Source organism: Macaca fascicularis, chromosome 18, assembly GCF_037993035.2.
Source record: "Macaca fascicularis isolate 582-1 chromosome 18, T2T-MFA8v1.1".
Lineage (NCBI taxonomy): Eukaryota > Metazoa > Chordata > Mammalia > Primates > Cercopithecidae > Macaca > Macaca fascicularis.
This window is the reverse complement of record NC_088392.1, coordinates 18,495,457-18,519,732: the sequence shown is the minus strand read 5'-3', so window position 1 is coordinate 18,519,732 and position 24,276 is coordinate 18,495,457. Positions and strand designations below refer to the sequence as shown.

At 46.9% G+C, this 24,276-nt stretch overlaps 1 protein-coding gene across 1 annotated transcript in view; it reads left to right on the top strand.

Moving 5' to 3' along the window:
• Positions 1-966: 966 nt before the first annotated feature.
• The window catches only part of TNFRSF11A (TNF receptor superfamily member 11a), a 64,049-nt gene continuing 40,739 nt past the window's right edge, over positions 967-24,276 (top strand). Inside the window, exon 1 of the mRNA XM_015439660.4 lies at positions 967-1,540. Coding sequence (XP_015295146.3) covers positions 992-1,540 — 549 coding nt within the window. The 5' untranslated portion in view covers positions 967-991. The remainder of the gene's footprint in view (positions 1,541-24,276) is intronic.

Below are 24,276 nucleotides of genomic sequence, written 5' to 3'. Positions count from 1 at the left end.
ATCTTGAGTTCCTTCAAGGGAAATTCCAGGTACCTAGCTAGCTCTAAGAAGTAAATAAGCAACTTGATAAGCAAGAAGGTAATTGTAGCTTAAAACAATAACCAAGGAAGTTAGATTCCCTATAGAAACTAAAGATAACATGTTAACATATGTCCCTGAGTTGTTTCTGAGAAACCCAGACCCCCACCAAAACAGATCCACCCGCATGCAGACCTCAGGCAAGGGGGAAATGAGGACTGAACCGACCACCATTCTTTCTCCTAAATTTTTTCCTGAAGGGCCAGGAGGAAGTCACACCCAGGAGCCAGAGCTAACATTCTTTTTTGCTGACCCCAAATATTTAACAAAGCTTCTCTTCCTTCACTGATGGCAAGTCAGAAAATCTTTGAATGTATAACCTATAAGCACCCTCACTTTAAAGATTTTCAAGATATCCCAGCTTGTTAGACCAAACCAATGTGCAACCTCCATGTATTATGATTTTCCCTGTAACTTCCGCTTTCTTGAAATTAACCCTGCGTTTAAAAATCCTTACTTGCAAGACAACCGAAGGTCAGGATTTAAGCATGAGCTGCCCCGTTCTCCTTGCTTGGCGCTCTGCCGATAAGCGCCCTCTTTTCTCTCACTGCAAACCTTGGTGCGGATGGCGTGGCCTTACTGCACCAGAACAACGGACCTCAGTCTTTAGGTAACACTGTGCGCCAGACATCTGGCCAGTCTATATCCGAAAAGGCCCCTGTGGTGATGGGGGCTGGGGGACGCCTCAAGGCTGGTGGAGCCTGGTGCCATTCTGGAATTTGGTGGGTGCAGGGCGGGTGAGGGGCGGAGGCAGAGGATCTGGAGGAGAATAAGAGATAGTGGATGCTGGCCCCAAAATTTTGAAGCAAAGAACAGCAGTATTTTACGAAGCTTGGCGGATGGTGTATTGTGCTGATGCCTTAACTGCAGTCGATGAAATCTCCAGGAAGGATCCTCCTCCCGTTCATTCTCGATGGTGGCGCATCCACTTTTGGAAGGCCGGGCCTGGAAGTGTGGGCGCACGAGGTCGGAGCAGGGCCACCCCAATGCCCCCATTCCTTCCCGGGAGGCGGGGCCCATAGGCCTGGGGTGCGGCAAGGCAGGAGCCAGTGCCGTGAAGGGCAACGCAGAGCCGGTCTCCCGCCAACCTGTGGGCAGCCGGAGCACCCGGGCCCGGGACGGGGACCGGACCAAGGAGGCACCGGGTGCGGCAAACACATCCGGGGACCCTCTCCCACCTGGGCCCCGCGTCCCACCGCGCGCCAAGGCAGCTCCGGCACCACCTGGCTGGCACGGCCCGGCCCGGCCGGAGGGGGGCGCAGGAGGGCGGCGCGGGGACAGGTGCGGGGCGGGGCACGGGGGCGGGACCACCCAGGCCTACAGCAGCCGCGCCCGCTGGGCCACAGAGGCCGCTGAGGCCGCGGCGCCCGCCAGCCTGCCCCGCGCCATGGCCCTGCGCGCCCGGCGGCGCCGCCCGCTGTCCGCGCTGCTGCTGCTCTGCGCGCTGCTCTCCCGGCTGCAGGTAAGGAGCGCCGGCGCCTGCCGGGCCCCGCGGCCCCACGCCTCCTCGGGACCCGGGAAGGGCCGGGACCGGCGGCATCCTGGATCCTCCGCATTCCGAGAGGAGCCAGAGTTTTGGGGAGCGGAGGCCATGGGATGCTGGGGAGGCGCTTCCAGAGTTGGACGGCGGAGGGCGGGAAAGGGCAAGTGGAGGGAAACTGGGGCGCAGAAGGAGCAGGTTGGCGGGACCTCAACACCCGAAACGGGCTCTTCCAAAAGCCCCTTTTAGTCGCAGCCTTTGATGCTGTCGTTTTCTCCAAACACTTCTTGAGCACCTACTAAGCGCCTGCGCCGGGCGGTGCTGCGGAAGACAGCGGCGTGGGGACCGCACCCGCGGGAGATTACCGTTCCCGACACAATTCCTCCCAGGTGGCCGCCGTCCCATATTTCCACCTGGAAAGAGACCTGATTCCCTCCGTCCCTGAACTGCGGGCTTGCCTTGGCCTCCCCTGAGCCCCTTTGGGGACACCCCTGTCGGCTCGCCTGGAGTCTCCGCACGGCGGGGAGAGGCTGCGCGCGCGCGCTCGGAGGATGCTGGACTTGCCCCTCGCAGACCCGAGTAGCTTCCCGGTGCTCTGGGAACAGATTTCTCAGTACAGTTAGTAAGCTAATGCAGCCAGGCACGGACTTTCTGCCTCCCAGAGGAGGGCCGCAGAGGGAAGCACACCCAGCACAACAAACACTTTAAAAATCGTTGATACGAACTTGAAAGCTCTCACAGGGAAGGGCGAGTGGTGGTTTTCTTGGTTTCGGCAGGGTCAGATTTCCCCTCTGTAAACACTAGCTTAGGCTGCTGCCGTCCCTCCGCAGCCGTGCGCGGAACCCGGAGAGGAGTGGGGACGGGCGCGTGGAGAACCGTGTTTGGGTGAGAAGAGAGGGGGAAAGCCTTGACAGAAATAATGGGGGCGCAGTGAAGGCTGAAGCAAAAGATTCTAAGGAAGATTCAGTCTCGATTGTATGGGTCTCTCAGTATGGTTGAGGGAAACGGAGGCGGAAAAATCTAAAGGATTTTTTCATTTTAAGCACTTCAGGTGTTAATTAAGTGTTCAACAGGTTAAACGGGGTGCTACCTTATTTGAACCAAAGGACCAGGGTTTCAGCGAACAGCTAGCCACGTAAGAAAAACCTGCCTGACCACGCGGTTGCAAAGTTATCTCTCACTGCTGTTGCAAAATGACATACATTCATATGTGCATAAAAGGCGTTCCGTTCTAATATGAACAACAAATGCTGTCAAAATAAGTTTATTTTTCAGGGAGACCTTTCAACAAGTACTGTTTCCTCTCTTTTTCCCTTTAAAACCCCTTTCATTATGCATGTTTAGAAATGTATCTAAACTTTTGCATTGGTCAGTTCCAATTCTAGGGGAGCGAACCTTCTAGGAACCTTATGAATTCCTTGGCTGGGCTACGAATTCAATTGACATAAGACAGATTAACAGGAGAAAAACTGTGCTTAATTACATACATAGGCTCAGGACTCCCACAAAATAAGAGATTTGAGGAATGGTCAGATGATTGAAGCTCATTATAGCATCCATAGGGGCTTCTGCAGGGTGCTGCAAAACAGGTTTGGGGAGGGTTTGGGGAGGAAGTATACGGTGAGTAAAGGACATCTTGTCAGGCACATGGAAGATTCTCAGGCAATAAAAATGGTCTCTGACCAGTCCCTTGGGAGAATAGGTGAGAGTCTGTGTGGGCTGGTTTCAGCCTCCGCTCTCCTCTCCTATAATCTGAGTTAATTTTCTCTGGGTGAGAATCTTCTTTGGGTGAGAAGATTCCCACGGCGGAGTTTCGAGACATTTGAGTTCGTTTTGGAGGATCTTTGTTTGACCAGAGTTCAGAGAAACCTCTGCCTGTGGCCACTACCATCTGCCCGCAGTTCAAAATAATCAGCACACCATAGTGGCATATTTTGGGGTGGCATTTCCTGAACTCCTTCACAATCAAGTGACATTGGAATGCTTTTCTGCTTATTTTACTTGGTGCTCAACCTTCCCAGTAGAAATGCATTTTCTTTCAAAGATGAGACTAGATGCAGCCTTAAAATAGTATTTCCTAGAGATACTGTGGTTATCTAGGAAAAAGCACTCTCTGTATTCAATGACTGCTTCGTTGACCAGCCTATTCTATTAGCTCAAAATTTAAGAATGACATTGACAGTTCATTGAGGATGTTAATGATCAAACACCAGGCAAAGCTGCAGGAACTGCTTAGTGGGGAAATTGGTTTTGCAAAATAGTTGGCAGAAATGGCTTCCAGAAAATGCCTTATCTGTAGGGATTGTATTTAGTTTCATTTATATTATATTAAATAGGTTCAGACTTACCTGAAAGGCTACAAGTTTTGCTCTTTAAAACATTTATATGATTATATCTCTGCTTGCTTGTATTTGTGAGGGAATTCGTTTTCAGATAGAATAAAACTATTTGCCTACAGATAAAAACATTTTGAATTTTTGTGTAGCTACTCCTGCTGTTTATTCCAAGCAACAAAATATAGATGTACATTGTTTTCATTAAGGTAATGGATTGTACACGGTCATGTTTATCTGGGGTTATAAGATGCAAGAGCAGGTGTGTGCATATGCAGGGCAACAGACATTGGTGGTGTCAAACACTGTGCTAATGAGGAGCAAGGGGAAGGCGCATGGGTCACAGTCTAGTGGAAAGCGCCAGATGGGAAAAGCTGTGATGATAAGAGGGCAGCATATAAGAAAAGTACAGAGGGTGGCAGAGGGAAGGAGAGAGGGAAGGAGGGAGGAAGGACCGCTGGAGGAATCCCTAAGGACTTCGGGATGAAGAGGTTTCTCAAGTGGTCTTGGAAAGATGTGTGGGAAACCAGAGGTCAGCGAAGAAATGATTCTAGGAGGTAGGAAGAAAGCTCCCTATGTTGGGAGGATGGTGTGAGTGGTTTAGACCTAAAAGAATCTTTACAGGAGGGAAAAAAAAAAAAACCATATATTTTTACGACCTTACAGATAGCACAAATCACCTACTTCAGGAAACCCCCACCAAACAAATTGGGCATTGAACTTTTATAGTTTTGAGATAACTCTTGGATGGCCCTTACTGAGGTGGTAAAGTCGACTAATCAGATACAGGCCACAGGGCCCTAGAGCACCCATGGGGAGACCCCTCTGAAGAAATCCCCCAGGGTGCGGCTCTGGGTCGTAGGGTGGGTGGGTGCTCTGTGCCACCGTTCCTCCTGCCCCCATCCCATCTGAGAGGGGAGACATGGATATGAGCAGTAATGCCTTGTTTGGAGAGCACAGACACAGATCTGTGGGCTTGCAGTTCATTTTGCTGATAAATATTTCAAATGCCTCCCCTGTTATTTCCTTTCTACCACTTCCCCCTAAAATGGCAAACCTGTAATAAGAACATACTCTGTGTGTTGATAAGGAAATAGCTTGCTTTTTCAGTTATCTACCAGAACTTCTTACACCAGGAAAACTGAAACAATAAAAATGTGCCTTTGGAAGTCAATAAATCAGTGTTTTATGAGGACATGAAAAGGGGAGTTCCAAACCAGGGCCTCCTCTGCAAAGAGTGTTGTTTTAAGAAGGGGTAGTATGGACTCCATCTGCCATGTCAGTATTAAAATTTCCCCCATTGTATTTTCCTATTTTTGAAGTTCATGGAAAAAAAAAAAAAGTGTTTTTCCCACATGCTGCATCCAGTGGTCTCTAGGAATGTTGTCTAGGCCATTTTTTGGTTTGTTTTTTGGTTTTTTGGCTGATGTGAGTCTGCAGCCCATCCTGATGGTGCGCAGCTGTCCGGGTGTTCACTCCCCGGGGCATCTGCTCCCTGGCCAGGTGGCCCGTGGCCTGTCTGCTGTCTCCTCACAGCGTCCTGGCCTTAGTCCGCAGGGAAGCACACCTGCCTCTGAGCACGCGGGCTGCTGACTCCAGCTAAGTGCACCCCAGGACTGGCGTGGGTAGGAGTCTGCCCAGCAGGTGATTTTTCCTCTGAGCACCCTTTCATTCTCTACCCAGATTGTGGGAAGGCCTTTCTGTGTATTTCCCTCTTGTTGCAGTGTGTGGGCTTCCTATGGTGTCCACTGCTGGAAACACAGTTTAAGTTCAGCTCACCCTTTCTGCCCCAAAACACGTAGCATGAAAGAACCAAGAAGGAGCCGTGGGTTTCGGCAAAATGGCCTTGATCCCTCTGAAGTTCTTAGTGAACTTTTGAGGTTTAAAACTGAGTGGGCGTGGAGCAAGATTACGCACAGCCCCATATCTCTGTCCTGATTCTGAGAGACGCTCTATTTCCTGCCAGTGAGACTGACCTGGCAGCGCTCCCCGGGCAGGCTGCCTGTCTGCCTCGGTCACCAGAAGCTCCTTGTCAGAGGGCTGACTGGTGCTGCTGTTCTCACTGCGTCGCGTTCCAGTCACAGTGCGCTCTCACACCAAGAAGCCCAGAGCAGCCCCAGGCAGCAGTGGGAAGTACATTCTTTAGGGCCGTGTGATGATAACTTTATATGAGTATTCGTTTTGTGAGCCACCCTCGGCTTTCAGCCTTTGAGTGCTTTGGGTCACCGCATGCAGGCCACAGCATTCAATAATGAGAAAATAAACCTGAATTTGTGTTCAACGCGTTCAGTGACTGCAACAAATGGAGTGCCCACAACCGTAGCACACTCTGCAATGGGCTAAGCAAACAAGAGACCAAGGGCCGCGGCCCCTGTCTTCAGGAGATTTGCAGTCCAGGCGTGTGCGGACCACTAACGGACAGCAGGATCCGGTGTTCTGGGGAGGGTTTTCAACTTGTGGGCACACAGGACAGAGGGCCTTCACCTGCAAGCATCAAAGGACTTCCCATCCTTCCTGCGTGGTCACATGTGTCTAAAGCACTGCAGACGGCATGAGAGAGCGGCACTTAGGCTGGGGGTTCCAGAATGACAGTGCTTTGTCTGGCGGGGGGAACGGCAGGGATTCGTATCAGAGTGGAGTGTTTGCAGGGAACTGAAGGAAGGACAGGACCTCTGGACTCAGGGGTGTGAGGAGAGAGGAAGGCAAAAGCCAGCACTCAAAGCCTTGAGGTACAAGTAAATAGTTCAGATTTAATCTTGAGCTGTGAACGGGAGAGGACCATGACCAGTTTTGTGTGTTAGGGGAAGAGTGTCTGGGTGGGCCCGGGGGCCAGTAAGGAGCTCACTGCCTTGGTTTGGGAAAGGGCCTGAATCAGGTCAGGGCAGTGGTGAGAGAAGAAGCAGCTGATCCAGGGGGGATTTCAGAGCCAGTGGGGCTTGTGCAGGGGCCGAAGGGGCAGGGGCAAAGGACAGATGTGGCTGGTTATTAGAAAAAAAAGACATGACAGGCTGGTCTGAGTGCAGCAGTGTTTACAACGAATTGATCACAACCAGTTAACAGATTTCTTTGCTCCTCCTCCACTCCCACTGCTTCACTTAACTAGTAAAAAAATAAAATAAGGCCAGGTGTGGTGGCTCACGCCTGTAATCCCAGCACTTTGGGAGGCCAAGGTGGCGGATCATGAGGTCAGGAGTTTGAGACCAGCCCGACCAACATGGTGAAACCCTGTCTCTACTAAAAATAAAAATATTAGCCCGGCGCGCCTGTAATCCCAGCTGCTCAGGAGGCTGAGGCAGGAGAATCACTTGTACCCAGGAGGCGGAGGTTACAGTGAGCCGAGATGGCGCCACTGCAAGCCAGCCTGGGTGACAGAGCGAGACTCCATCTCAAAATAAATAAATAAACAATAAAAAAGACATGGCAGATGTCAGGACAAAATAGCTGGCTGTTTGGATTATATTTTTCACTTTGTTAAGGAAATTACTGTCTTAGTCCAAATCAAAATGTTGTTCTGGTTCAAGTGAAGAAGTGGTGGTGTTTTTCCCAAACCAAAAAGAAGGATTATGTTTAGGCTCTTGAATCCCACCTTTTTTGGGTTCTCTTATTGGGAGGCAGAGACAAAGTTCCTCAGACCCTGTAGAGGCAAACATGCTAAAAGCCCCGTGGCATTGTGCGCTCCAGGAAACTTGCAGGCTCTGGAATCTAGAGAGCCATTTCCAGACCTAGAGATGTCTTAGAATGAGAAGTTCAGCGTAGAGACAGAGCTCTTAACACACACTGAAGAGAGATAAACAGCCAGTGATCCCCAGAGAGTCACATCAGAGCAAAGGCAGGTGCGACCTGACCTGTGGTCTTCCCACACTGGCCTCAAATATGTCACCTAACCCCAAAAGAATCAGTGTTTATGTTGGACCCATAGCTGTGCAAAAACTGCTTGCATGATACACATTTTCCTGGCACACTGCCGCTGCCTAAGATGAGTGTTTCCCTTCCTCTGTGTCCAGTGCCTCTTAGACTTCCCCACACCCCCAAAAAAATCCTAACCCAGCAGGTGACACAGAGGCCCCGTCTGGCACCAGCAGAGGGACAGAGCTGCCAGATTTCCAAGTGTCAGGAAGACCTGACTGCAAAAACCACCCTTTTAGTTCATCAAAGTAATAATAACTTACTGCATTTCCTGTTAAGAGTGTTGAGAGTACAAGAGCCACTTCCTCAAGCTATCAGAAATTTGAAGACTTTCCATGAAAAATGAGGAAGAAAAACTCTGTTTAGCTCTTGGTGAATGTGACGGCTGAGCTGGGCAATGGGGAAAGGTGGTGCGGCATTGCCAGAAATCCTACTGGCACCACTGTGTTGGCTGGTTTGCGGTTCTCATCACATCCCACAGATGGGAAATGAACCGCCTCCCTAAAGTATTGACTTGCCTGTAATCCCAGCACTTTGGGAGGCCGAGGTGGGCGGATCACAAGGTCAGGAGATCGAGACCATGGTGAAACCCCGTCTCTACTAAAAATAGAAAAAATTAGCCGGGCGCAGGGGCGGGCGCCTGTAGTCCCAGCTACTCGGGAGGCTGAGGCAGGAGAATGGCGTGAACCCGGGAGGCGGAGCTTGCAGTGAGCCGAGATTGCGCCACTGCACTCCAGCCTGGGCGACAGAGCGAGACTCCGTCTCAAAAAAAAAAAAAAAAAAAAAAAATATGTATTACTTACCTAATGTAGTTAGCACCTAACTTAATAGTGTATCACGTATTTGCCAGCACAAACAGCTGGCAAATTCATAGCCAGTAAAAGAGACTTTTAAAGGCCCCTATCTTCTCTCAACTTCATAGTCGGATATACAAGCAGTATCACATCTAACACTTTCATAGTAACTGAGAATCGATTCCATTTTTAAAGCTTAGTAGAGATTATTCACTTCCCCCCTTGCTAACCCGTTTCCTTGCTGAATAATTCCTAATGTCAGGAACTTCCCTCTAGCAGACCTAAATCTAACATGTCACAATTTGACCCCATTTCCTCAAATTTGTTCTTTAATGGGGTAAAGACCGGTTGGTCAATGTCTTCTTTATTTTAATATTTCTATTGTTGAAGATTGTTAGCCCACAACTTCCCCTTCCCCAGGGTTTTCATTATAGTTCCTTTAACCTCTTTGTAAGCTTTTTTTTTTTTCTTTTCAATTCAACGATACTGTTTTGGATTTACTGGCAAAGCCAACAACCCCAAACCAAACAAAAACCCAGCAGGTATTTTGGGAATATCAGACTTAGGACGTTGCTGCCTCTGACCTCAGAGAGCCTGAGATCTGAAGGGGAAGGTCGGATGTCCCATGTCCCATTGTTCGTTCCCACGTAGCCCCACAGGAGGAGCATGTGAGATGCCTCTAGGACGCAGGCATGGGAAGGATGAGTTCCGAGTGGAGAATCAGGCAGAGGGTGTTCGATCTGGTCCTGGAAGGATGGGTGTGATTCTGAGAGGAAAAGAGAGCTGGAGGGAGAAGGGCAGAGGTGGTGACAGGCATGAGAAAATCTTATCCCGCCCCAATGTATGGAGCCCAGGGCCGATGACAGGGACCAGGGAAGGATAAAGCCAGCTGGGAAAGTCATGGGGGTCTGGGTCACAAAGGACTTGTGAATAAGCCTCCAGAACTGGGACTCTGCCCTGAAGCCAGGAGTTCTCCAACTGTAGTGTCTGGGCCCAGCATCAGTCTCACCTGGGAACTTGTTAGAAATGCACATTCTTAAGCCGCCCACCTACTGAATCAGAAACTCTGGGGGTGGAGGGCCAGCAGTGTGTGGCTTCACAACCTCTTAGCTGATTCTGACACATGCTCAAGTTTGAGAACAGCTGCTAGAGACCCCGGGATTCCATGAAAAGGTTTGCACTCAGCTCTGACAATATTAGAAAATTAATGTATTACAAGTACCAGCCATTTGTTGAACCCCTCCTGTGTGCCAGGCATGTGCTTCACATGGATTATGTCTAATGCTTATTCCACCTTGCTAGTAAGTTGAGAAAACTGAGGCACAGAGAGGCTGATTAACTTGCCTGAGTTTGCACAGCTAGTGAGTGGCACAGCTGGAGCTCCTATCAGGCAGTGCTCCAGTGACTGGTCTTAACTCCTCAGGTAAACTGCTTGTATAGTCAACTCTATGATGGGGTAGGGAGTAGTGAAAGGGACCTTCCAGAATGCTGGGACAGAAAGCTTTTTGGTATTTGGGGAGACCTTTGCAAATGCGTGCCCAGTCTGCATTTGTGGAGGTCTGTCTTGTCTGCTCAAGTAGGTACTCACTAAGGGCTTTCTAGAACTATTTCTTTCTTTCTTTTTTTTTTTAAGAAGGAGTCTTGCTCTGTTGCCCAGGTTGGAATGCAGTGGTGCCATCTTGGCTCACTGCAACCTCCACCTCCCACATTCAAGCAATTCTCCCTGCCTCAGCCTCCTGAGTAGCTGGAGTTACAGGTGCCCATCACCATGCCAGGCTAATTTTTGTATTTTTAGTAGAGATGAGTTTTTGACATGTTGGTCAGGCTAGTCTCGAACTCCTGACCTCAGGTGATCCACCCATCTCGGCCTCCCACAGTGCTGGGATTACAGGCGTGAGCCACCGCGCCTGGCCTCTAGAACTATTCTTAAGCAGAAATGGCAATGCTGTGTCTTTAAGTCTAATCCAGATAAAAGACAGGCACTCCGGGCACCCTTGGCACAGGGTCCATGTGCCAGTTGATCCCTGACTCAGGAGGAAAAGAAGTGTGTGTCTTGAATCACCACCACTTCCTGAAGCCAAGGCAGCACTGGCTTGTCTGTGCCCCACACCCCAGAGGGAGACTATACTGTACCACTGTGCTGTAGCCCTGGGTGCACCGGCTCAGAGGGCCGCATCTCTCCATGCGTGTTCATCCCACTCCCACCACCTGCCAGGCTCCGTGTAGGGTGGGAGGAGGGAGAAGGATGGCCTCGGAGCCCCAGGGCAGCAGACAGTGGTAGGTTAAACCTTTACCCTCATAAGCTTTTGGAAGTAGGTAGATACTTTTAAAGGTCCTTTATGTCTTTGTCTTACTATAATTATAGCTAATCTGGGGACTCTTCCCTTGGTGAGAATAACCTGGGCTCCTCTTTTCACATATCTCTACTGTGGAACCAATCAAAATCATTTTCTATTACTAACATTTTTTGATCCCTTAAAAGCCACTTTCTAAGTAGTAAGACAAAAGCTCAAATAAGAAAGAGGGTCAGAACATACATGGCCTCTAGGTCACGGTCAGTCTCAAGCTTTTACTTGGTGTGAGATCAGGAGACACTAGCAGGGTTTAGGGGGAGAATGACAACATGGTGTTACTAATGCACGATGGCCAGAAATCTAGCAGCAGACCCCAAAACCTATGACGATGGACTGTGAGATCGAGGGGGCAGTTAAATTCAGTGAAAAGACAGCTGGAACCTCTGTCTTAAGCCTTAACCTATTAATTTCTGTGGGTCACAAGGTTTAAAAGTGAAAAATCGCCCCTTTCTAATAGGCTGCAGTTTCTGTGCTCCAGTTGTGTCCAGTTGGGGGTCCCTGTGACCAAGCCACTGGGGTCGGATTTTTTTTTTTCTTTTTTCTTTTTTTTTTTTTTTGTCACCCAGGCTGGAGCACAGTGGCGCGATCTCAGCTCACTGCAGCCTCGCTTCTCGGGTTCAAGCAATTCTCCTGCCTCAGCCTCCGAAGTAGCTGGGATTAGAGGCGCCTACCACAACATTTGGCTAAATTTTTTTTTGTATTTTTAGTACAGACAGGGTTTTACCTTATTGGCCAGTCAGGTCTCGAACTCCTAACCTCAGGTGATCCACCTGCCTTGGCCTCCCAAAGTGCTGGGATTACAGGCGTGAGCCACCGCGCCTGGTCTGGGGTCCGATTTCTATGTAAAATTGCAAATGACCAAAGCATCAGAATGCATAACCAATCATCTTAACTGTGTGGGGCAGTCCTTATAGGTAAGGGGACTCAAGGCGGTGGGTACCCACTCCTCTGCACCCAAGGGGTGAGGTCACACAGAAGAGGCCTCGTGGGAGGCTCTCCATTTCCTGGCATAAGTGATGGGCACAAAGAGGCTGAAGTAGCTGTATCTCCTGTTAGGCAGCCCCGTGTTCAGTCCTTATTAGAAAGGAGAGTTCCAGCCCAGAAAGATTGCTAATCTTGATTTTGTGACCCCCTTCCCCCAGGGTATCTCGGATTTTGTCCCAAATTAGTGGAGTCTTTCCAAGTGTGTGCTTGAGAGTGTGAATTTGATTCAGTGCTAGAAGGAAATTTTACAGCCTTCTGTAAAGGGAAGTTTTGAGGTTAACAGTGGTCTTTTGGGAAAATTTATTCATTAATTTATCAAGTATTTAAATATTTGCTACATGCCTAGCACTGTTCCAATCTCCTTATCACCAGCCATCTCAGCAAGTTGATTAATCTCTCTTGGGAGGATGCTGGAAGAGAAGGGAAGTCAGGTTTCCAAGCACAGTGCCTGGCACATAGTAGATATTTCACTAGGGCCAGTTCTTCCTCTGCCCCCATTCATCAATAGATAAATAGATAAAAGGTATCCAGGGATGGAAGAGGTGGTTCTCAATGTCTATTGTATAGTCAGATATGACTGTGCAGTGTTTGGGAATAGGAGAAAGTCCTGGCTTTTGGTTTTCAATAAAATTTCTAGCCTTGCTCCTCAGAGACCAGCAGACATTGCCTGGGAGCTTGTTAGGAATACAGTCTCAGGCTCTGTTCCAGACCCAGTGAATCAGAACCTGCATTTTAATAAAATTTTCAGGTTATTCTGTGCACATTGGAGAAGCACTGGATTTCACCCTGAAGGCTGGGCAGTGAAGGAAGGGAGGGCGGCAGGTAAGGGGAATACTTCCTCCTTCAGTCACTTTGGGGACTCCTGGCCTGAGCAGTTCGTGCACCCCCAGCATGGAGGCAGAGCCTAGAGGGACATGGTCTCCAGCCGGCTGCACTCTCAGAAGTGACACAGGGCTTGCTGGCTTCTACTACAGAAAAGAAGAGAAAGCAGTTCTTATCTGAAATGAATACAAAGTTAAAAAAAAAAAAAACAAGAATGACAATTTAAAAAGACTTTCACACTGGGAGAATAAAGGGGCATTCACTGGAGCCTGTGGAAATAGGGGTGCATGGGAACATAAGGACAAGTCAAAGCCATTCTAATTACTGTATTGAGGAAAGAACGGGCCTTGCCCTCGGATTCCAGGTAGCCCAGGGCTGCAGACTCTTCACTCTTATCTCTCTGGAAGACAAAGAAACTTGCAATTCAAGTTTTGAAATGTAAGCTTGTTTCTTCATTTTCCCTTGGGCCGTATGTTTTCTTTTCAAGGAGCAGAGATAATAAATGCATTGTGAGGGGAGTAAGGCAGAGGGCTGAGTAAAAATCAACAGACCTTTGATGGGCGCCTGAGTCAGTGCTGTGCGCTTTGTTTCCTTTAAGAAGCACATCTGGAATCAAGGTGGTCGGCGGAGGGCGGGGGGGGGGGGGGGTGCGGGGGAAATGCTGATGGATAACAAGCAACTTTCAAGATGGTATATAAAGTCAATTGTGCAAAGTTTGCTAAATCAGAATGGTGAATATGTCAGGACTTCTAATCACAGTTACCCTATATTTTTAAGGTTTTTTTGTTTTTTAATCAAACCTGACCTAAGTTAGATTTTTTTTTTCTCTGCATACTATATATTCCAAAAAAAGAACTTGTGACAAAATGGTTAAGATGGCAGATTTTTATGTTATGTGTATTTTATCACAATTAATAACATATGTTTTAAAAATCTAGTGGCAAAGGTGGTAATTCCTGCCTGCTAATGAAAATAGCATGAAGTGCCTAGTATTTAAACCTTTATGGAGTAATGGCAATGTCCAATATGATCAATACCACACAATCCTGCCAGTATGGCTATATATAAACTCACAATGTGTATAAATTAGTAATCAGTTATGTGACCTTATACCCTACCCACCTTGCACTGCGCTTAGTCACGTGGGCTATCTTGCTGTTTCTCCATCAAGCCATGCACACTCCTTCCAAGGGCCTTGGCAAATATGTCTACCTGTAATCCTCCTCCTGGCATGTGCTGTAAATTTGGCTTGTCCCCTGGCTTTAAGCAGGACTCCACTCAAATGTCATCTTCTCAAAGAGGCTTCCTATAATCATACCATCACCTTACATAGATTGTTTCATTTTTTTCATGACAGTTGTTGCAACCAGATTTCCTTATCTGTTTACTTATAGTTGTTGTTCTCCCCTGGACTGTAAGCCAGGACTCTCTCGGTTGAGTATCTATCCCCTGTATCCAGAGGATCTGAAATTGTCCCTGGCGCATAGTATGTGTTCACTTAATTGAGGAATAAATGAATGTATATCTAATTGGTCGACTTTTAGGTTGTGAACTCAGTCAGTGTTGTCAGCAGCTAAATCAAATTCTGTGAACAGAACTAGGCAAAATTAAATTACCCTATAAAAACGGGCAAAGGACTTGAATAGACATTTCTCCAGGGAAGATACACAGGTGGCCAAGAAGCACAAGAAAAGATGCTCCACATCGTTCGTCAATAGGAAAATGCAAACTAGAACCACAAAGAGATACTGCTTCACACACACCAGGATGGCTATTATTTTAAAAACCAAAAACCAAACAAAACCAGAAAATAACATGTGTTGTTGAAGACGTGGAGAAGCTGGAACCCTCGTGCAGTGCTGGTGGGAATGTACAATGCTGCCGCCCCTGCAGGAAACAGTTGAGAGGTGGGTGCCTCGAAAAGCTAAACGTAGAATTACCATAGGATTCCCAGGTATAGACCAAAAAGAACTGAAAACAGGGACTCAGATACCTGTGTGCCAGTGTTCACTGCAGGATAATTCGCTGTGGCCAAAAGGTAGAAACAATCTAAGTGTCCATCAATGGATGAATGGATAGACAAGATGTGGTCTATACATGTGGTGAAATATTATCCAGCCATAAAAAGGAATGGCGTCCTGGTACATAATACAATATGGGTGAACCTTGGAGACATTATGCTAAGCGAAATTAACCAGACACAAAGAGAAAAATACTGTGTGGTTCCAATTATATGAGGTAAAGAGAGTGGTCGGACCCAGAGACAGACAGTAGAAAGGTGATTTCCAGGGGCTTGAGGGAGGGGGAATGGAGAGTTACTAGTTAACGGTTACAGAGATTCTATTTGGGGTGATGAGAATGTTCTGGAAATAGATAGTGGCAATTGTTGCTACTTAATGCCACTGAATCATACTTTAAAATGATTACAATGGCAAATTTTATATCTATTTTCCACAATAAAAAATGTTAAATTGCCCCAAAGTTTTTTAAAAAGGCATTCAAAGGACAGGCATAAAAAGAGCCAAATTCAGCGTTTGGCAGTGGGAGACAGCCCTTTCTTGCCTCCCGAAATGAGCTGCATTCCTGGCCTCCTGCAGATTTTGCCATCCAGAGTTGCCACTTTGCTGTCTGCTCCTGCCTGCGCTTTTCGTCTCCATCTCTGTCTCCTCCATGAGATCCTAGCCCAGGCTCTGTTCTTGTCTAAAACGAGTTTGCACCTTCTTGCGCTTTCTCATCCCAACAGTCTTTACAATATGTTTCATGGTGCTGCTAAAAAAAGACCCTCCCTTCCTTCTGCAACTCACTGACTAGCTGCCCTTTCCTGGAAGCCCTGAAGCAGCCCCCACCTTTTCCTTCTACTGTCAGAACATACCTGCCCAGTCCCCCAGGCTCTCCGCCTGCACCTGCCCGAGTCTCCCATTTGCTCTGTCCTCTCCCTCCTCTCAAATCCTTCTGTCTCTGCCCCATAACCTCACCCTCCCCAGCTTGTACACTTCCTCTTGGAAGTCCTTCCCTATCTCCTCCTGTTTCCCTGCCCATCCAAAGCCAAGGAACACGTGGACACCAGTCGGAGTCCAGGGTTGCGTTTCTCCTTCCTCGTCCACAATCAGGGAGGATCTTTCCAGTGCTTCAGTTCTGGCACTGCTGTGTGGGGCTCTGACTGGTCAGTTTTCCTTCCTCTCTATATGTGGCTGTGTCCCCCTTTACTAAAAGCAGTGAGAGGGCAGAGACGGGTCCTGCCTTCAGTCCTGCGGCAAGCCAGGACCTCATGCAGGTATGGGAGAGAGCTCAGCAAAGATGCCTTTGGCGGTGTGATGACAGCAGAACTTCGTAAAGAGAATGATACTTCCTCCTGTTAAACTCTGACTACATCAAACTATATCTTGTGGAGAATAATTGTTTTTTGAGATAAAGGTGAATGACCCAGGCAAAGGAATGACTGGCCTCGCTCTTACCCGGTGATTATATGAACTCAGCCCCTTTTGTGGGGAACAGTATGTGTGTGGGGAGAGGACTGATTCGTATTTGTAATTTTCAGTGAGACCAGTAGGAGCTGACCAGCTGTGATTAGTCCCTTTAAGTTGGAGTTTTGAATACTTTTTATCACTAGATATACATTCATAAAATGCACTTTAGAATGTCCCAAATCCCTAGGCCCTGTAGTCCCAGCTACTCAGGGGGCTGGTATGGGAAGATGGCATGAGCCCAGGAGGATCACTTGAGTATGGGAAGATTGCTTGAACCCAGGAGGTCAAGGCTACAGTGAGCGGTGATCACACCACTGCACTCTAACCTAGGTGACAGAATGAGAATCTGTCTCAGAAAAAACTCCCAAATCCTTTATCAATCGTTTTGGGTTTTTTGAAACAGGGTCTCGCTCTGTCACCCAGGCTGGAGTGCAGTGTTGCAATCACTGCTCACTGCAGCCTCAACCTCCTAAGCTCAAGCAATCCTCCTGCCTCAGCCTCCTGAATAGCTGGGACCACGGGCACACGCCACCACACCTGGATAATTTTTAAAGTTTTATAGAGACAGGGTCTCAAACTCCTGAGCTCAAGCAGTCCTCCCACTTCTGCCTCCCAAAATGCTGGGATTACAGCCGTGAGCCACTGTGCCAAACTTTTTTTTTAAAATCAATGATAATATTGTTTGTGACAGTCATAATTTCTTCGTGATCTTCTCCAATGAACTAGACACATATTTTCATATTGTACAAATCATAAAATATATGAGCCTAACTTTTGGCAGCAGAATTTTTATTTCAAGAGCTACGTGTAAAATATATTTCTTAGACATGAATTATATTTTAAACACTCAGGGCATTTTCTGTTAAACCCTGTGATTCTCTGTATCTACCTCTGTTATGACTTAGGCCATGTACCTGACTGATGTAACTTAGGACCTCCAAGTTTTTAATGTGTTCCGTGATTGACAGGTTTCCCAGGTAGGGTGAACACACCCATGGGCTGTGCCAGGTGATCCAGCAGGGTGAGCAGGGGATCCTAAAATACTGCCCCTTTATCCTCGTGGTCTCTTTATAACATACCATCTTGGTAGGTGCCTATGCAATGTTGTTCTGAAGCTTGAAATGTGAAGTTCCGGTTTGTACAAAAGAAACATGCCTGGTATTTTCTCTGTGAATCTGTAAGATTGAAATTCTATCTGCCGAGCTTATTTAAAATGAGAATGTCTAGAAGGGCATTCAATCATAATTCATTTATGTCCTAGTTAACAGAAATCACAGATATAATCTGGCAGAAGCTTTATCAGCAGACAGACTGAGTAAACTGTGTCTGCCTTCACCCAAGTGTGGCTCGAAAAGCTGACTGAACCCCCAGACAGCAAGGCACTGAAATGACTCGGACCACTCAACGCCAATTTCGCATTGATGCCTCAAGTTTCCAATCCCATGATAAAGGACTTCTTTTTGTGAAATCAAACATGCTTTTTTAAAGCATGCATTTTTTCCTAGTTGTCCTGCTAAAATACTCTGCTGTGCAGCTTTGGTTTGTCATAATTAGGTGAAAAGTGCACAAGGATGGTTTCTGCGGGAAGATTGTCAGGCCTTGAGAATTTGTCTCTGGGTACCCAGTTTATCTTTTCCATCATTTCCCCCCTTTCTAGTGACACCCTTTTCCTTCTCTCCCCTCGGGGAATGACTGGATGCAAGTTATGTATACTTTCACTAATTCCATTCAGCTGCGCCCATGAATACCCTTCCTCTGCTGGATGCAGACCACTGCACTGGGCTGTGATGCGATTACATCTCCCTTCTCCCAGCAGCCTACTATAAAAGTCTTCAGCTTTGAATTGAGGAGGCAGAAGCTTTTTTTTTTTTTTTTTTTTTTGACGCGGAGTCTTGCTCTGTGCCCCAGGCTGGAGTGCAGTGGCGTGATCTCGGCTCACTGCAAGCTCGGCTCCCCCGGGTTCATGCCATTCTCCTGCCTCAGCCTCCCGAGTAGCTGGGACTACAGGCGCCCGCCACCTCGCCCGGCTAATTTTCTTGTATTTTTAGTAGAGACGGGGTTTCACCGTGTTAGCCAGGATGGTCTCGATCTCCTGACCTCATGATCCGCCCGTCTCGGCCTCCCAAAGTGCTGGGATTACAGGCTTGAGCCACCGCGCCCGGCCGGCAGAAGCTTTGTGTTTGTGCAATATGGCCACTTGCCAGTGCCACATCATGTTTAGAAATTCTCGCATCTGCCTCTCAGTGTTGCAGGATGGGCACAGTTACTAGCGCTATTGTACAGGTGAGGAGACTCAGGCTGAGAATGGCTTTTTTTTTTTTTAGAAACGTAGTCAGTTTTACTAAAGAAATATCAGGCATTCTTCTCTCCGGGTCAAACTGGAAGCCCAGTTTCGAGGGCTGCCTTGGGTAGAAAACTCCTGCCCTGAAGCCCACTCAGTTCTTGGGGGCTGCCTGGCCAGGCTACTTCTTACTCTTGTCACCAGTGCTCGAGGTACCTTGTCTCCTCCTCCAACCTGAGTTCTCCCGGCCCTTACCTCTGCTTTGCATAAATTCCCATATTCAGATTGGGTGTGCTGTCTCACGCCTGTAATCCCAGCACTTTGAGAGGTTGAGGTGGGCAAATCTCTTGAGCTAAGGGGTTCAAGACCAGCATGGGCAACATGATGAAACCCCGTGTCTACCAAAAAATACAAAAATTAGCCCAGCGTGGTGGTGGGCACCTGTGGTCCCAGCTACTCGGGCGGCTGAGGCGGTAGAATCTCTTGAGCCTGGGAGGTCAAGGCTGCAGTGAGCTATGATCATGCCACTGCTCTCTAGCCTGGGTGACAGAGCAAGATTGTCTCAAAAAAAAAAAAAAAATTCCTAGATTCTGTCATATCAGACTTTCTTTTCTTTGTCATTTAACTCTTTGAATAGGAATCCGCCCCATCTGGTCTCTGGGAAATGATTCCTGCATCATTTCCACTCCTGGTTATGAATGTTTTGCTGAGAATCTCCATGATGGGACGTTTTCCTTACATTCACAGGCACAGGACTGTGCCATGTCCAGAATAGAGAGCTGGATAAAATAGAGATAAAGTTAGCTGGAGAAAGCAGCTAAAGAAGGGGCAGACCAGAAAGGATCGCCCAGAACATCTGAATTCAAAGGGTCTATATTTTGACTCATTAATGGAAACACTTGTGACCAGGAGAAAAACTGAGACCTTCTCGCTCGCCCGTTAGCCCAGCTGGCTGAGAAAAAAAGACATTCAAAGAAACAGACAAGAACCAACAGCATCTGTTTGTAGGTTACTCTGATGTATTAATATTACCTTTTGTATGTTTGTTGTTTATTTACTTCTAAAACAAAGTTCTTCAAAGATAAATAATTCCTTAGGGTAAGACTGTCTTATTTAAAGAAGCTCTTTTAGTGTTTTGGGCACACAGGTCGCTAGTAATTTATTTGTATTCTATTCTATTCTGGGTAGGATCAGTTTCAATAGTGACTTTCTTTAAGGATATTTTTTTCCGGGGCAGCAGGGCTGTTAAGTGTTATTTTTACATTTAATCGTTTCTCTCTTAAGAAAAACCACATCTTTCGACTCTACTGTAACGTTCAGAAATGTGATACCATCCTTACTGAAATTATAGCCAAATTCTGAAATATAGTCATGGATGATATTTTATAAAACAAAATCTATGGAAAATCCCTCATTTGTTCTTCTAGGTTACGTTCTTTTCATCTCGATTTGACAAGAGGGGCCAAGCCTCTTTCTGCATTGTTCGATGTCAGCATGAATTTTCAGTGGAGCAAGAAGTAATTTTAGTATCCATAATGACTTGCACGACAATTGGGTTAACAGCATGGAAAATAAATATTTAAGTCAACCTTCCCTGCAGGATTCTAAATACAGATCCGCTCGTCTCTGTGGCTCCACTGGCAGAAATGTTATGTTTCTTCAGCTTATGGTTTTTCAGAATTAGACTCAACATGGCTTTGCATTGGGAAATAAATCCACATTGCTTTATAAAGGGATTTTTTAATTTCAAATTTATTATCTCCCTCCGCCCTCCCAAAGCCTTGCACAGACTGTGGACATGGTTATTCTAGAAGAGTCCATCAGCCGTTAAGATAAACACCAGCCTGTATGTCCTGAAACAAATGCGTAGAAGACACAAAAAGACACAAGAGAGCGAAGCAAGAGAAGTCAAATCATCTTGCTGTTTTAACTCCTTCTTTTAGACTTAGCAAGGAATTTGTAGGGAGAATCTGTATGTGCAGAGAATATTTGCTATAAACAAACTCTAATGTTCCTTATTAATTCTGGTGAGTTCTGTCAGAATATAGGTTAGTTGATACAGATTCTGTGGACCAAAGAGAATATTTGTAGCTTATTGATTAAGAACTATACTCTATCAATACATGGCTGCTTTTCTAAACAAGACTTCTAAGAAGTCAAATTATATTCTGCAAAACACGAGAGCAACCTGATCCCAGCCAGCCCCCAAGGCTGCTGTGATGTAGAATAGGCCCTGGATTAGATCACAAGTTCATTCTCCTTTCACCTCCAGAAGGATGCACCCAAAAAAATGGCTGGTAACATGGGTTACCTATGGAGAAGAGTGACTGGGAGAGAGTGGGACAGAATTTCCTAAACAAGCTGTTGCTCGTTTTAAATTTTGTATCATGGGACTATATTCCCTATGCAATAAATAAAAATTTTGAAGTATTTATGCTTTATTTGCTTCATGAAGACAACTGCGATTCCGAAGCTTTGACTCTATCAGTCTTAAAGGTGAACTAGAAAAATCTCAGTAAATAAAAGCCTGTACATCTCAACTCAGTCATCAAAGGCTTTTCCTTGCTGCATCTTGGGGAAAAAGAGGCAACTGTAAGTGGCTGACAAAATCACTCTATTAACTGAAGATCTGGGGCCTTATGCCCAAATTCCCCCATTCCCTATGAGATTCCTTAAGAACACGTAAGCAGGAACATGTTTTTATCAAATGATTGCTTTACTAGGGCTGCTACCAATAATAATAGCTACCACTTTGCAACCGTGGGGAGCTTGGTCTTGGAGGGTAGAGTCTGGCTGAAGTTCTGGGCAGATGGAAGGGAAAGGCAGAAGCCCAGAGGGGCCACCGCCAAGAGGATCTGGAGCCATCTTCAGGCTCTTGCCAGCTGCTGGCTGGCAGGGCAGTTAGTGGTGAAATGGTAGACATCAGAACCAGAATACTGTAGGCAAAATGAGAGGTCAGACTGGGAGGGGCAGGGACACCTGTTCATTCACACACACACACAAATGACACCCAGAGGATGAACCTGACAGGCCATCCAGGAAGAGGGAGACTGCTATAAGGAAACAGATCCAGGGCAGTCTAATGGGAAACTGAGCCCAAGCATGTGGGACTCAAGATAGAGTCTGGGTGTCAGGAGTCTGGCCTGCAGCATCGAGGGACAAGTCAGTCAGTCCTCAGGTGCCTGGCAGAGCAAGACAGGCTGGAGTGAAAGAAGCACTGGATTTCCTAAGAGTTATAAGCACGGGGCTGCAGTGCACAGCGCTCACCAGGCGGTTTGTTGCTGGAACTGGGGCATGAGATTAGAATGAGACCAGCACAGGGCACGCTTTACAGGCTGTATGGGGAGGAAAAGGGTCCGCAAGTGGAGGGAAAGAACGTTGGAAGCAGAGAGCCAGAAAGGAAGAGAAAAAGGGACAATAAAGGCATGCTTTGTCTTCGGCATGAACCAACAATCTAGTTTTCCAGATTTCTTTACCTGCAAACCACATTCCCTTAAATATGTGTACTTATGCTGCCTTTTAAGGTGTATGTCTATTGCCATATTGAAGGTTTGAAGGTATACTTCGAAGTATATCATGTAACTAGAGAACAAAGTAGGTTTCTGCTTAAGCTGGACCCTAAATGAAATTAAAAGCATATCTTTCTGCCTGACCATAGCAATTTTCCCAGCAGCAAAATTTCTGCTGCTGCTTCAAAGATCTGTAATCCTATAGCTCTGTCAAGTAGACATGTCAGTTTTGAGGTGATGAAAATCTTCAGAAATTAGATAGCTGTGATGGTTGTCCAACCTTGCCAAAGTGCTAAAAACCACTGAACAGTAAGTATACTTTAAAAGGTTTAATTTTATGGTCCGTGAATTATATCTCAATTTTTTTTGGTGAGGGGGGGAAGAGTCACATTCAGGTGAAAAGTCATAGTGAGGTAGAAGCTTAGGAGAGAGAAATGGATTTTATATCTTTGAAAATCAATTAAAAGTTAGGACAGCTGGTCATTTGTGGAAGCAGTGACTTCCTTGTTTCTTTGAAGAGGTGCAAAGCTCCTGGGTTGGAGGATCGGTGGGTTGAATGAATCACAGCCATACTCCTAAACATGGAGTGAATTGTCTACATGTTCAGGTCAGGTATACTCAACAGGCTCCAGGGCTTGGAGCCCGGGACACAGCCTGTGACATCTTGACAGTGCCCCTAAGCAGCTACTTCAGGGATATCCCATTTACCAAATTCCCCTAAAAAGTACCTTTCTGTGTCTATAACACAAAGTATGTACCTTTCTGTGTCTATAACACAAAGTATGTGCTCATTTTACTGAGTCTGTGGCTGCCCCCTTAAGGGATCAGAAGCAATTAATACCCTTTGTCATCTGAAATATAGTCCAACTTCGTATTTATCCTGTTTGCCCTTGTCATCAGCATTGCAACAATGTTCACGAATCCTTAGGCTCGGATGAATCCTCCTTTTTGACCCAGTTTGCGTGGCCGCATCAGTTTTACCACTTTGCCTCTTTCTTTGCACGTACATTGCACACAGAGGGAGACGGAGAAGGGTGGCATCTAAAACAGAGAAAAACACCTCAAAAAACACCTCAGAAGGGAGAGGTATGGTGGTTTCTTTTAAGCAATTCTTCCTCGGTCCGCTGGGCTCAATGCAGCTTCCCTAAGACTCTGGAGCATCCAACTGTGTTATCCGGTGTCCACAGGGAGTGTCAGCAGGGCCCAGGAAGCAAGTCTAAGTACAGCCTTCCTGGCATACATCACCCCAATAACACACTGGGACCTTCTCGTCGACCTCAGACTCCTCATAAGCCCTTTGCTGGCCAGGGTGAGGTCAGAAAGGTCCATGATAGCTGTGTGCCTCACACTCACTGGGCTTTCCTGGGTTTGGTGCTTTCTTCATAAAGCTGCCTTCTGTAATGGAGCTATTTTGAGGACGCATGGCTTCTTCCAAGCCATGTTATCTCTGTGCCCTCCATCCGAGCACTTTAATATGCAGATGAAGCCCTCCCCTGACTGCCTTTGTGACACTGGGCTCCAGCTGGACTGAAGGTCTCCTATTGCCACCCAAGAGCTGTTTCAGGCCTCATTGCCCCTGTTCGAACTGTTCATATTGTCCAAAGTCTTCCTACTTCCTCCCGCTACCTCCACCGGCCAGTTTCTGTTTCCTGGTCTGGCTGATTTCTATTTATCTTGGAAGACTGATTACTTACCACCTCCCTTAGGAAGCCTTCCTGGCCGCTTCTGCTTCCTTCCCACCACTGCTGAGGTAGGGCCCATCTGGTATGTGTTTCATTCCATTCTAAGACCCTTGAGGGGAAGGTCTGTGACCCTGTATTCGAGGATGAAGCAGGGAACTTGCATGAATTTCAAGTGTGGCGTGCATACGTAGATGTCTGTTCAGCTAAGCCCAACTCTTCGGTTTCTGACATGACTGCTTCTCAACAGGAGTGTTTGTTTTTTGCTCACACCAAGAATGCTGATCAGGAAAAGAGCTTTTCTGTGGCAAACTGATAAGAATCTGGGTGATTACAGGCGCCTGGGCTGCTTTGTTTTCTTTTGTTTTACTCAGATGGGCGGATTCAGAAATTGGTATTTGTCTTAGAATCATACCCTTTTGAACCAGAAGGGAACCAGAGGCTGAGGAAGCTTAAACAGCTCCCGCAGGTCCTTCAGGCAACAGGGAGTGAGGGCGGAGCCCAGGAAGCCCCTACAACACCTTACTTTCTCGGCTTTTTAAAATTCTCTGAGTGTTTAACATGTTAAAAGGTAGTGTAATCCCAGCAC